The 12,943-nt window shown below is 43.6% G+C and overlaps 2 protein-coding genes across 3 annotated transcripts in view; one reads left to right on the top strand and one right to left on the bottom strand.

Annotated features, from left to right (window-relative positions):
- The first annotated feature begins 525 nt into the window (after nt 1–525).
- On the top strand, nt 526–4,315 carry dnajc30b (DnaJ (Hsp40) homolog, subfamily C, member 30b). The gene has a single exon (XM_080889445.1). The coding sequence runs from the start codon at nt 557–559 to the stop codon at nt 1,664–1,666; it is 1,110 nt and encodes a 369-aa protein (XP_080745571.1). The 5' UTR covers nt 526–556; the 3' UTR covers nt 1,667–4,315.
- A 401-nt stretch (nt 4,316–4,716) lies between these two features.
- The window catches only part of sh2b2 (SH2B adaptor protein 2), a 30,387-nt gene continuing 22,160 nt past the window's right edge, over nt 4,717–12,943 (bottom strand). For both annotated transcript variants that reach the window (XM_080888234.1, XM_080888235.1), the window contains exons 3-9: nt 11,964–12,065; nt 11,633–11,724; nt 11,148–11,248; nt 10,882–11,043; nt 10,557–10,759; nt 9,859–10,033; nt 4,717–8,300 (exon numbers count right to left, since the gene is read on the bottom strand). In XM_080888234.1, coding sequence (XP_080744360.1) covers nt 7,966–8,300; nt 9,859–10,033; nt 10,557–10,759; nt 10,882–11,043; nt 11,148–11,248; nt 11,633–11,724; nt 11,964–12,065 — 1,170 coding nt within the window. In that variant the 3' untranslated portion in view covers nt 4,717–7,965. The remainder of the gene's footprint in view (nt 8,301–9,858; nt 10,034–10,556; nt 10,760–10,881; nt 11,044–11,147; nt 11,249–11,632; nt 11,725–11,963; nt 12,066–12,943) is intronic.

Here is a 12,943-nt window from a genome sequence, read left to right as displayed (position 1 = left end):
TATGATTTATTGTCTATTTTTTGCACCTTTATCCAGGTTCTCATTCCTCTTGACTCCAACAAAAACAGGAACTTTATGCAGAAACTAATTCATTCATGAAATCCTCTTATCCGTCTTACTTTGCATCCAGAGAGATAGAAACCCTTTCCTCTATAAAATTCACGTTTAATTAATCACACAGTAACAAAGTTGGAATTATCTTATCAAAGGTTGTGACGCTGTTGCATGGGTAGCTACTCTGTCTTTTACATTACAAAAGAAAATAAAAATAATGTTTTAAGAATGAGAAATTGTCATTTCATTAAAATAAAAGGACTTAAATTAAATCTCTCTCAAATTTTTTTACATTGTAGAAGATAAAGATAATCAATTGTCCTAATTTCCTTTAATTTTACACGAGAAATAACGTGTTAATGTTGATCTTTATGTTACTGGTGCTCTGCTAAATGATTGGTCGGTTGTGTTTGACTACTTCCTGTAAACATTGACTCTGATTGGGTCCTCTTTCTCTCACGCGCCGGATGCTGCAGCTGTTTTCCGGCCCCTGCTCGGTAAAATGGCAGAGGTCGGTCAAAGGCTGGGGAACGGAGTTTACCGGCTGTCTGCTCTCAAAACCAGCCAGAGTCGAGCCGTGTGCCCCGGAGGAAGTCCCGGGTGTCTTATAACAAACCATGCCTTCGTTTCCGGTCGGGTTACAGAGAAATCAGTCCAGTCAGCTTCAGAAAGCACAGAAACACTTCTCAGGTCAGAGAAAGTTTCCACAGTGAAGGAAAGCGGGAGTCAGGTGTTGGAGAGTGCGGCTGCCTCCGGTTTCACCGAATTTTTAGAAAACACGGGGAGCCTGCGAGCTCATAAAGCTGCTCTTTTCCTCCAGAAGAAGCTGCTGCTTTGCAGGATGAGACTGTGGACGACAGCAGCTGTCTCCATCCACCCTGACGCCTTCAGGTCCCCCCAACAGCGCCGAGCTCTCTGCACGCTTACCTTCATCTTGGCAGATCCTGGATCAGACAGGCTGGGAAGTGGACACGGACTGAGATGTCTGAATCTGCTCCATGACGCCCTGAAGTCAAGTTTCACAGCAGCTAGAAGCTACAGCTGGAGGTCAGAAGACGCTCCTCTGCTGCACAGGAGCAGGACTGCCTATTATGACATCCTCAAAGTGTCTCTCAGTGCCACGCAGTCTCAGATCAAGACGGCTTACTACAAGCAATCCTTCATCTACCACCCTGACAAGAACCCCGGGAGCAAGGAGGCCACCCAGCGCTTCTCTGATATCAGCGAGGCTTACACCGTGCTGGGAAACATCAGCCTGAGGAGGAAGTACGACCGCGGCATCCTGAGCCGGGCAGACATCCAAAATGCAGGCAGACCCTCCAGCAAGGAGGCTTCCAGCAGATCCACGGGCTCCCAACAAAAACCTCAGCAGAGAGCCAGACAGTTCTCCCAACCTGGAGGGAGGCCCATATTTGATTTTGATGCCTTTTATCAGGCTCACTACGGGGAGCAGCTGCAGAGAGAGAAGGACCAGAGAGCCAGGAAGCAGCGGATGGAGGAGGAGCTGAAGAAGCATCATAGCAGGTGGAGGCAGAAGAAAATGATGGAGGTGGCTGTGGTAATGCTGCTGGCCATGGCAGGGCTAATTATTATCAATGTCAACGGGCCTTGAAATAGAAGCGGCAGCCGGAGGCGCTTCTGGGGCTGCACTTTATGACTCTCAGGGTGAGGAGGTGGAGACGGGAAGTGTTTGCACAGTTGCTGACAGCTGAAGAGGTTCAGTTGTTTTCAGGAGTAAACAAACCGTCTCACTCGGATTATTTAAGCTGTTTCAAGCAGCAACTTGTTAGGCTCCGTGTCTGTACTGTATACTGATTGTTTAAAAACATGGGTTCATTTCTCAAGTCTTCGATTGAAAAAAACCAAAAGAGTTCTTGTTTTTTACAGTCATTCCTCCTGTTCATGCTTAGTGATGACAAAAAAAGAGGCCAGGCTTCATTTTAATAGTTCACAGGACATAGAATTGACCTTTAAATCACGCATGATGTGTTTTTATTGTAAGCGATGTTGGACAAAAGCCCCAGTTTTCCCCTTCCAGTCAAAAAACTGAAGCTAAAATGAGCCTTCAGCTGTCCCCATTTCAAAGAGGATGTCCTCTTGAAAGACAGGCTCTTTTGTTGGCAGCTCACTATTTCTATATCTGCCTGAGCTCAGGGTGGAACTGCTTTTCAGGGAAACAAAGAGACTGGGTTTTGAAGGTTTTGAAAGTTCATTTAAGAAGAGGATCGCTTAAATCCAACAACCTGTGCCTACGCTAAGTGGAAAATCAGGTTGTGCATTTGTCTGAATGTCCCTTTTTTTTGTATGTATTGGTTCATTGTGAGCACTATGCACACATGGTGTGAACACGTCCTTAATGACCAGTGTAAACATGAGGAATGATTACAGAAAGCAAAACCTGGTTGAGACAGGCAGGGATGCTGTACGACAACAACTGAATGTTTCAGTTTCTCCACGTGTAGAAGGGCGATGGATCGAAGGCAGTGGAAACTGTAAACCACCCCACAGGTTGGGGACTTGAATGTAAGTCAGGGGTGTCAAAGTCATTGTAGTCACCGGCAGCCCATTTTGATCCACAGTCGGATGATTGGAGCGAAACCCGCATTAAACACCACAGTGGACCTGCAAAAGCACAAAACCTTCACATGTAGCTGTTGTAACTAACAAAAGCAACAATAACTTTGACCCATTTTCACTCATGTACAGTGATGTTTGTGGATTTTATGAACAAGTTAAAGATGTCGCTGCTGTCCTGTAGTGTAACGGTTCGTGTTACCAGGGCCCTGCATTTGACACCCCTGATACACTCAGTGTATGGGTGATGTCCTCATTACCTCATTTCATGTTTTTATGTCTTAAGAGGTCAAAGCTCCAACAACACCTGTAGTATTAAGATTACCCTGATGAAGGCAGCAGGCTGGTAAAAATCACAAAGCTGTTCTTTATACTGCAAATGTTGCTGGAGCTTTGACTTCTTTGGACCCTTTTTCTTTTCTGTGCATCTATGAAATAGGTGTAGAAACATGTTGCAAACCATGTACCTGGCATAGACTTGGGTTAGTCTTTCTAGCACCTATACTATTTTCTGTAGTAGCAGGCTGAAGTCAGAGAGCTTTTGGTGGTTCAGGTTGATTTCTGTCTATCAAACTTCTGCAAAAGGACGAAGATCATTCAACTTGTCCTTCCTGTATAATGCACAATTCTTTTGGCCTTCCTTATACTCCAGCTCTGTAATGTGGAAAAATCACTTTAGTAAAATTTGAAGATTATGGATTTTTTTTTTTTTTGTCCCACTGGGGAAAAAAAAGATTTGGTACCAAATATATATTTTTTGCCATACATAAGTCAAAATTTAAAATTACAATCTTGTTCCTTATTTTGACTTTTCAGTGGCAAAAACAAGTTTCCATATAAGATTAAGCTGGTATTAGTTGCATTACATACTTGCACCTCCTTCCATGTATTTCAGTGTAAATATGTTTATGTATTGTAAAATTTAAATTTAAAGTCGATTATTATGTGTGAGGAAAGCTCCAGTACGAAAAATACAAAACTGTGCAGTGCATCCCTTTTCTTCCTAACTGATTCAGCATCAGGGCAGAGTCTGTTCCAGCTGCCAGAAGCAGAGGACAACAACACGGAGGGCTAACACAGAGAGACAAGCACTCATATTCACATTCACACCTATGACCAATTTAGAATTACACGTTACTCTAACATGCATGTGTAAAGGGAGAGAACCTATAAAGGTACAGAGATAAAGTCCCCGGCCAAAGAACTCAAACCCTTCTTGTATTCTCGCTGTGAGTTGAAAGCGCTGCAGTTACCTAATAATTACCTGAGCCGAGGATTCAGCCCAGCTTAGAAGCAATTACGTTTTAGTTTCAGAATCAGAATCAGAAAGGGGTTTATTGCCAAATGTTGAGCAGGTTTACAACATTAGGAAATTGCTGCGGTGCCTGAATCCAGATTTCTTTTTCCTTGTGAGATAACTGTATCATGTCCTCATGAATAGAAATTAATAATAAAAAATGCATTATATGATACTGCATTGGTGTTTGCAGGAAAATAATTACTACTTAAATACTATGTGCACAGAGCACCCGTGTTTGTCCCCCCCAATGTTACAAGAGCTGACCTGTAGAGGGCATCTGAGCACAACGAAATGATCACTAGGTTACAGCTGGAGGCCTGACAGGCTCCCAGAGGCTCTTTGTGTGAGTATGAATGCATGCAAGCTGTAACATATTAAAGACATAAAAGCACTACAAATATTGACTCATGTCTTTAACTTGTTGTCTAGCATAAGTCAAACATTTGTAAACTGTGGCTTTTTAAATTGAGATCACTGGCCACCCTGATGAGTCTACGTGGGGAGCATGAAAGTATGGCAGGTCATTTTATGTCAGCCGTAGAGCTTAAATTATAGAATAAAGGTGGGTGGTTGCGTTAAATATAAACACACAAACAGCGAGCAAACCCACGGTACATATGAGTTTTCATACCTCTGTTAACACAGACTCATAAGTAGGTCTCTTTTTGTCTCTGTGCTACTTTCGGCACTTTATGAGAATATGTTTGTTGAAACTCTCAAGTCTGTTACCTGCCTGAACTTTTGACCTGTGATGTCTCAGCGGGAATAACTGGAGAAAGCGTGCAAAAGTTTGTTCACATTTTATTCACAGAAATATAAAGTAGTATGTCAAGTACATCACTTTGTACAAAATTGCACAGACTCTTCAAAACTCAGCCAGACAACAGAAAAACTCGGCTGTAGGAGTGTTAAGAAAATAAAAGGGAGACGATGAGTAATCTGCGATATGTGAGATGGCTTTCTTGCAAACAAACAAGAAGAATCAATCAATTGTACATAAGTAAGACTCAATAGGAAAAATGTAATTTTACAACGGCTGAGGAATAAATATGTCTCAAAAATAGGATTCAAATTGGCACATGAACCGCTCCGTCCGCTCCTCGACTGCAATCACCTGTGAGGCTACATGGCCGCGCTTGAAGGGGCAGTTAACGCTTGATATGTTTATTACAACTGAAGAAAAGTGTTGCATATGTGCCACCTGTTACAAACAGCTGCTCGCTTGGCTGTTGCACTGTCTGTTTTTTATGCTTTAAGGAGAAAGAAAAAAAAAAAAGACTGACATGTTAGGAAATATGCTTGTTCACTGCCTTGCCAAGAGATTGCTGAGATGACTGACAGGAAATGTGAAGCTGCAGTTGCCAAATTTATCTTTTAGATTATTCATTAGAATAAGAGCGTAACAGGCAGAAATCTAGAAGGAAAAAACTCCTCATCTGCCCTCTGTAATCTAAGAGCCTTTCATCTGATGAGCACTAGCATATGCACGTACTTTGAAGGGTTCTGCTTAATCTACTATGCCAACACTTTCCAGATGGACTTAAAATTCTCTATACTGCACAGTTAATCTGGCCTGAAAATACCTGTGATTGGACAAAGTCTCCCTACCACAGGTTAGAGTTTTTAAACCTTCAAAACAAAGCCATGAGAGATGCAGGAATCCAATCATAGTTTTCTTGGATTATTGCTCACTGGTGCCAAAATCATGTTGCCTGCCCCAGTTTTAAGACTGGAGGTAAAGAGGGTTCAGCTAAGATAGGCTGACTCCATTAGAGGTGACAATATCCATCTATGAGCTTCTCCGAGGCTCATTTATGTCTCCTTTATTTAGCACAAATCCCAAACTGCAAGTATGTGCTCTGTTTGGGCGAGCTTGCAGGTTGCTTGGAAAGTAGCTCCAGCCAAAAATTAGTCCAGCATGCAATCAGAACATATTGTTGTACATGTTACACAAGCGAGTCTTGGCCAGGAAAACTGCTCCCTGTGTTTCCAGTCTTTGATTTAAATTAGCTACCTGTTGGCAGCGTGGCTTCACAGGAAACAGAACTTCCTGAACTACGGGGCACTTGCAAGATAGCCCAGAATCAACTTTGGTCCTGTGGTAGCTGTAACATTCATGTGGCCAAAAAGCATTTCAAATTTTGACCATGTTTTTGAAAAAAGTGTCTGACACCATAGATATAGTTCAGTTTTTACTTTCCAGAGGGTCACCTAGTGACAAGTCTGGTTTCTAGACATCAAATAAGCACCGTGCGATTTCTACCAGCAATCACCTGACAACAGTCACCACTTACCACAATAACCGACTGCTTTTTACACTCAGGCGAGTTTCTGTTTTAGTTTGACTACAGTGCTAATGTCAGTCCGAGTCACAGCTTTGGAAACACGCCTCCGAGGGAGGATGTCCTGTCATAAATCCCGTGTGGCTCTAGCTTGCAACGAGCAAAATCTGTTCCACTGTAAGAAAATCAAAATGACTGACAGTAATTTTCCGAAAATTGAAATGATCCGGCGCAGGTCCAAATAAGTTCTGCTAATGTTTAGCTCTGTTCTGTCCCATTCATTGAACGCTTTGCTGCTTTTCACTCTCCAATGTAAGTATAACAGAGGCAGTGATAGGAAGTGACGGGGCTCTGGTTGTATTACACTAATTAGTTATTAGCAATATTTCCAAAAATGTCACACTTTTCCTTTTGTGAAAATGATGTTTTTCTTGAATAATTTTCTGCATAAAGCTTATTCCCATGTCGGCACAAATTAAAGCAGTGATGCCATATCTGTCCATTCAAGCATGGCCATGTAGTACCCTTTATTTAACTAGCTGTGTCATTCCAGGTCACACCCAAAAGCTCACCTGCAGGCCACATATACAGTGTACAATACTGCTACCATTCAAAACAACATGTCCCAAGTCCCTCCGATAAATGCTGGATTTGGTATAATTATATTTTCAAGGCATTACTTTAATGTGATCTATATAAACAGGATATCTAATCTACAGGTTATTCATATGCTGAGCGTGAATACAGAACCGTCACCAGATGGAGGGACCCCGAAAACCATGTTTCAGAAACACTACTGTAGCACACCGATCATCGAAAAATATTTGCACTCTACTACACCACCACACACTCATAGAAATACCCCAGTAGGACGACAAAATTGGAGCCACGCTTCCCTGTTCGTGCAGACTTCTATTGTTCATGTTCCATTTAAACAGCTTTAAACTGATTTGTAACACAACATATGACCGTGTGTGTCTGTGTAGAAGAAAATGCTCTCAGTATGCAGGTATGCAGGTTCGGTATGTTTCAAACAGTAAATTAATCAGATAATTGTCAGGCACTAAGACCCTTTAGGCTGTACATGTTTGGGAAAAAACATCTCCGAGCTAACACTAACACACCCATGATTGCTGTACTTATGTTAGTGGAGAGCAAAGACCCAGGGCAGGACTCTGTAGGGAAAGCCCACAGGGAAAGTGAGGATATCCGGGACGGGCTCAAAGCAGCTTTACAAACATTAACAGAGCTCATAAGGGAGGGGCTGTTTCTTCGGGGTCATTTTAAACTCGCAAGCCTTCAGCAGGGTGGTGACACGGGCTCTGCTCCCAGGGAACTATGGGTAAGGGTGAACGGGAAGTGGTCAGTAGAGATGAATCAAAGCCATATGACTCTACTGGATGACTTCCTCTTGCTTTCTCCACCTACGATTACATTCACCACAGCCTTTTTCTGTTTTTTTTAAACAGCTTCTTCTCAACCTTAACCCATCCTTTCCTACCTGTAGCCCTCACTGTTTCCCATTAACCGGCATCCACAGAGAAATCCACAGAGGCGGAGGGTTTTTATGAGCATGGCCACGCTGCTAAGGATCATTATCATCCCATCCCTTGTCAAATCAGAGGAACAGGAAATTGCCTTGAAATAAAAACCGACAAACTGGATGCTTAGTGATCCAGTGATTTGGACCATTTTCATCATCAGCAGAGGAGAGCCCAATGTAGCTTCCAACTTTCTGGACCTGGCCTGGGTCATTTAGTAGAAAGAGTACTGGTTCTCCACAGCTCGGGCCCTGCGAGTCCCATCAGCATCATGATAGTCATCAGATGTACCACTAGAGGCCTCCAGCAGACGTTCAGAGCTATTGCTCCGGCTCTGCAAGCCTCCACCTACTCCTCCTCCAGTACCTGGGTCGCTGCGGGAGAGGGAGGGAAGGGCGGTGGGTGAGGAGGAGGTGCTTGAGGAAAGTGGGGCATCAGATGGAGGCCCCGTAGGTGCTGCGATTCCAGGAAGGTGAAGAGCTGGCTGGGCTGAATCTGTTCGGCACATTGCATCCCTGGATGGAGTAAGGACTGGAGGCGAGGTCACATCTGTAGGAGATTGTGGGGAGAAGAAAGGGATCCTTTTAATAGAGGACATATTAATTATACAGAATATTCTCTGCTACTGCTATTTGTTTGCTGGCTTCCATTAAGAGAGTTGCTTGTAAAAAGCTTCTTCACAGAGCAGTGTGTAAACACAGGCGGTGCGAACCTCCTTTATTATCCTTTCTCTCAGAGGGCAATAACACCGACAACACTGTTGCCAAAGACACGCCTGACCAGCGTATCAATAAAGTCTTTTACACCCTGAATCAAACCCTCACTGTGTGTGTGTGTGCGTGTGTCTGTCAATGAGTGCGTGAGTGTGTGCAGCATTTGAGGAAACAGAGGACTTCTTTGTGACCACCAGAGTGGCTAGGAGCCGGAGTCTCGGCCTGCATGCAAAACTCCTGCGGTATAATCGCCCCCTCACTCTCCTGTACAGGAGGGCATTTATCCCATGCCAGGAGAGTGGAGGGCAGAAGGTGGGGGTGGGTCTTTTAAATCCAGTATTGTTTACATCTGTGTTTACCAGCTTGCAGTTTTCGAATTCTCTGCCTTTGCTGGTGCATTGCAGTGTATCCAGTTATATTACCTACATCAGATCTGTGGAGTAATGACGCCACTGGTTTGACGTTACACTTTACAGTTACAGATTTATTACAGTTAAGAGTTTAGGTCCAAGCTTATCGATTTCCACAAATATTCTACGTATAAAACTGGTGAGTGAATCCTTCCTAGAGCCGACAGCTGGATGGTGAACGGGTTGAAACAGCTTGCAGAAAAGCAAGGCAGCAGTGAGCAGATGGGAAATTCTGCAGCATAAATAGTATAATATGTTACGTGTATATGATGCAGTGGAGCTCAAGTTGCTCGCCTGAACTAGTTTGCAGGGTTCATGTGATAAACAGTGAGATATAAACAGGTCCAAAGCTCCACAGGAAACCTTACGTGGAGTCTGAGTTTGAGTTCATAACAACCTAATAATCATTAGTGTTAATGATTATTAGGTTTGTGAGTAAAAATTCAGCAAATTAGCAGCTAAAATTATATTTGCCACTTTATTAGGTACATCTGTTCAACTGCTCATTAATGAAAATATCCAGTTGCCTGATTACATGGCAGCTACTCAGTGCATTTAGGCATGTAGAGATGGCACGGCTGAGATCACCAGCTGAAGTCCAAACTGAGCATCAGAAAGGGGAAGAAAGGTGATTTAAGTGACTTTGAGCATGGCACAGTGTTGCTGCCAGATGGGCTGGCCTCATTATTTCAGAAACTCCAGATCTACTGGAATATTTTCCCACAACCATCTCTAGGTTTACAAAGAAACATACAAAATCCAGTGAGTGATGTCAGCGATCAGAGGAGAGTGGTCAGACTGCTTTTCGCTGATAGGAAGGCAACAGTTACTTAAATAACCACTTTTTACAACTAAGGAATGCAGAAGACCATATCTGAGTGCTGAGACTCAAATCATGGGAAAGTACTAGTAATAGAAGGTATACCAAAATAAAGTAAACGTCGAGTGTACACAACATGTGTTGTAAGTTACTGCACTGATTACCTGTGTTTGAGCTCCGCTGCACTTGTACATAGGAGCGTAATGTGATGTCAGCTGAGCCTCCAGATTCAAGAGGGATGGGGTGGGCGTGGAAGTGTCGCAGCATGTCCGATACGGTGTGGAACCAGAGGTGGTGGACGTGGCACTGCCCATTCTCATTAACTGACAGACGCAAGTGCTGGTAGGAAGAGTGGAAAGGTGGAGGGTGGGGGGCATTAACAAGTAGAGAGAGGAAGTAGAGAAAGAAGAGGAGAAAAACGAGAGACAAAGCAAAGTGCGAGACACAGTGAGCATCAGAAACAATCAGACAAACCAGACCAAGATAGAGGTCAGGACATTATTTGAGAGACTTATTGCTGTGGCAGACCGCCCAAGGCTGACACCAGAGGAAGAGGTGGCAGCTGAAACTTCCTCAGCACTGCCGGCTGGCAGGATGTGATGTGCAGGGATCATGTTACATAAGAGAACATAAAACATTGACATTACTGCAGCTTTTCCAGAGCCTGAGCAACTGCAGTCCCCAGAATTCACAGAACAAAACAATATGTATGTCATTTAGTTAAAGCTGCCAATTTTTTTTAATTAACGAAAATAAAAAATAAACATTTATTTTTTCCAGCTCACCAGATAAAACTGAAATCATTTCCAATGTGCAAGTTTCAGTCACATGACATTGCAGATCGTCCATCTAATCATCTCACCTTGGCTTTGCCCTGGAAGTTGAAGGTGAGGACGTACTCGCCCGGACGCGTCTCGCTTTGACGAATCACAAACAGCCCGTGGCTTCTCGCCCCACCGGCAAGCACCAGCTGAGCTGCACGTACGCGGGACAGCGTGCCATGGAACCACGGGTAACCTGCCAAACTGGCATCTCCATCTGAGTCTTTTGATCCTTCACTGCCACCTAAGCAGCATCACAGGAGAAACCACGGTTTATTTTTCCCCATCTGTAATTTTCTCATGTTTATTTTCTCGTAAACCTGCTTGGATCACCCTGTAAGGAAAATAAAATGAATTCATCATTACCTGCAGAGGAGTTGGAGCCCTGGGCCTCTGGGGATTGGAGGAAGCGCTCTAAAGGCATGTGAGATGGGTGCTGGGTAAAAGGAGGTTCCCTGCAACGGACTGAGGAGGTGCTGTAATGCTCTGCTGCTGTAGAGCACGATCTCTCGGGAGCACGGTACACTCCTAAACATGTTTTTATACATTATTGTATTGGTCAGTGTCAAAACATGTTCACGTTATGTTACACGGTGCTGCATCGGAGACTAAAAAAAAGTCTCTACGCTCACCCTCAGAAAGCAGCTCGCAGCTGCAAGAGGCCACCATGGAGCACTCTTTGGAGGCCTGACCATGAGGACAGGACGCCAACTCGATGTCATCGCCGCTGTCACTGTACACAAGCAGTTGGGTCAGAAGAACCGCAGGAACGTATACACATCCACACACATGAGCAAACAAACATCAGTGAGTCCTAACAGACGACTCTACACAAATCCTACAAGCACCTACACAAGCGACCTTTCTGTTTATGTCCTGAGCTGCACTGACAAATGTCCACTCGTCCAAGAAACTGGGCAGGAATGTCCGCGGTGCAAGCTCGCCCATGTTTATGCTCAAGAAAGTTGTCAAAAACTCTAGTAATTGGATGATTAATGACTGTGTGTGTTCACCCTCCTCCCCCTTTTCCCGTCCACTCTTTCCTCCGCCCCCGCTTCCGTCCCTCTCTCCTTCTTTCCATCTTCAGTCAACAGCAAATATTTATCTGGTGGTTTACCCGGGGTCTATGCAGTCCTGGATGTCAGCAACCCACGAGTTTTTCTGCAGCGAGTCGATGGTTTCCAGGATGTATTCTCCCCCGTTTTCCACCTGTGGAAGCAGCCAAAAACTGCAGTCATACACCGAGCTGTGTTCAGTGCACCACGTCAAAGCAAAAAAAGAAAACCCCACCAAAAAACAGGTGAAGTGGAACTTGACTTCAGCAAAGTCATGGTGTACTTGATTTGCATACCAGACGTTTTTTAAGTTCTGTTTCATATGTAGGGTTTTTCAGTGTTATTGATGTTAAGCAGGAAGTTGTTGTGCACAAATATTTGTGTATTTCCTACCTTAAGAACAAACGTGTTGTCCTTGTCAGGCATCTCCAGCGGCATGGTGGTCCGCACCTCCACAATGGCTGATAAAGGGATGCTAACTTTGGGCTTTGAGGACTACAACATACAAACAGACGCATATTAAAAATAGTGCACATACTAAAGGCATAAAGTAAGCTTGTTGCACTTGACACCAGTGAGTCCCAACAGGTCAGTCAGGACTGAGCCAAGGTTGGTAAGATGAAGGTGTTGGAACCAAATAAACGCATTTGCTAATATACAATAAGTTGATTTTTTAAAATGCTCTTTAACATTTGCCTCCAAAAACTAAGGACACAATCTAAAGTGGGAAAGTTGCTTCTGAACTACTCATACTTTCTGTTGCAGACATGTAAAACATCCTTCCGTTGTGTTCTGAAATTGTGAACCAAGCCCTGTTTCAGATGACCTTAGACTATAAAAGTCCCAAAGCAGAGGAGGCAAATATAATTGGTCCAAAGTTAAAAAGAAAAACATTGGGTTACATCCTACAGGAGGTAACTGCAACACTTGTAAAAGTAGAAACTGTGTATTTTTCTAGCTTTAAATTAGTAGTGCGGTAGTTTAAATAGTACCACTTCACCACTTTACCCCCTCTCTTTAGTGTGAAACACACAAAGATAACTTTTCCAAACCCTCAAACTTCGCTCTCATACATGATAATTAAGGGGCAACATGCAGTCACAACATTTGGTTCAGCCTTAGCAGTACACCCACAGATTAAATAGGACCGCTCAGTTGAAATTAACATTCATTTAAATAACTTTTAAATATCTCCATGGCTCAGATTTTATGCAGTATCTCATTTCAAAGCCTGTTTTTTGGCGATTATTCCTGCTGGCTGACTAACAAATACGACACAGGAAGGCTTTATAAAAGCGTGAACACAGAAAACATGCTGGCCTCATGTTCCCCCTCTGCAGAGAGTTGGATCCAGATGACAATCGCAGCAGATC

Source organism: Rhamphochromis sp. 'chilingali' (genome assembly GCF_963969265.1).
Source record: "Rhamphochromis sp. 'chilingali' genome assembly, chromosome: 8".
Classification (NCBI taxonomy): domain Eukaryota; kingdom Metazoa; phylum Chordata; class Actinopteri; order Cichliformes; family Cichlidae; genus Rhamphochromis; species Rhamphochromis sp. 'chilingali'.
Note: the sequence above shows the minus strand (reverse complement) of the source record. Positions and strands in the feature narration are given on the sequence as shown.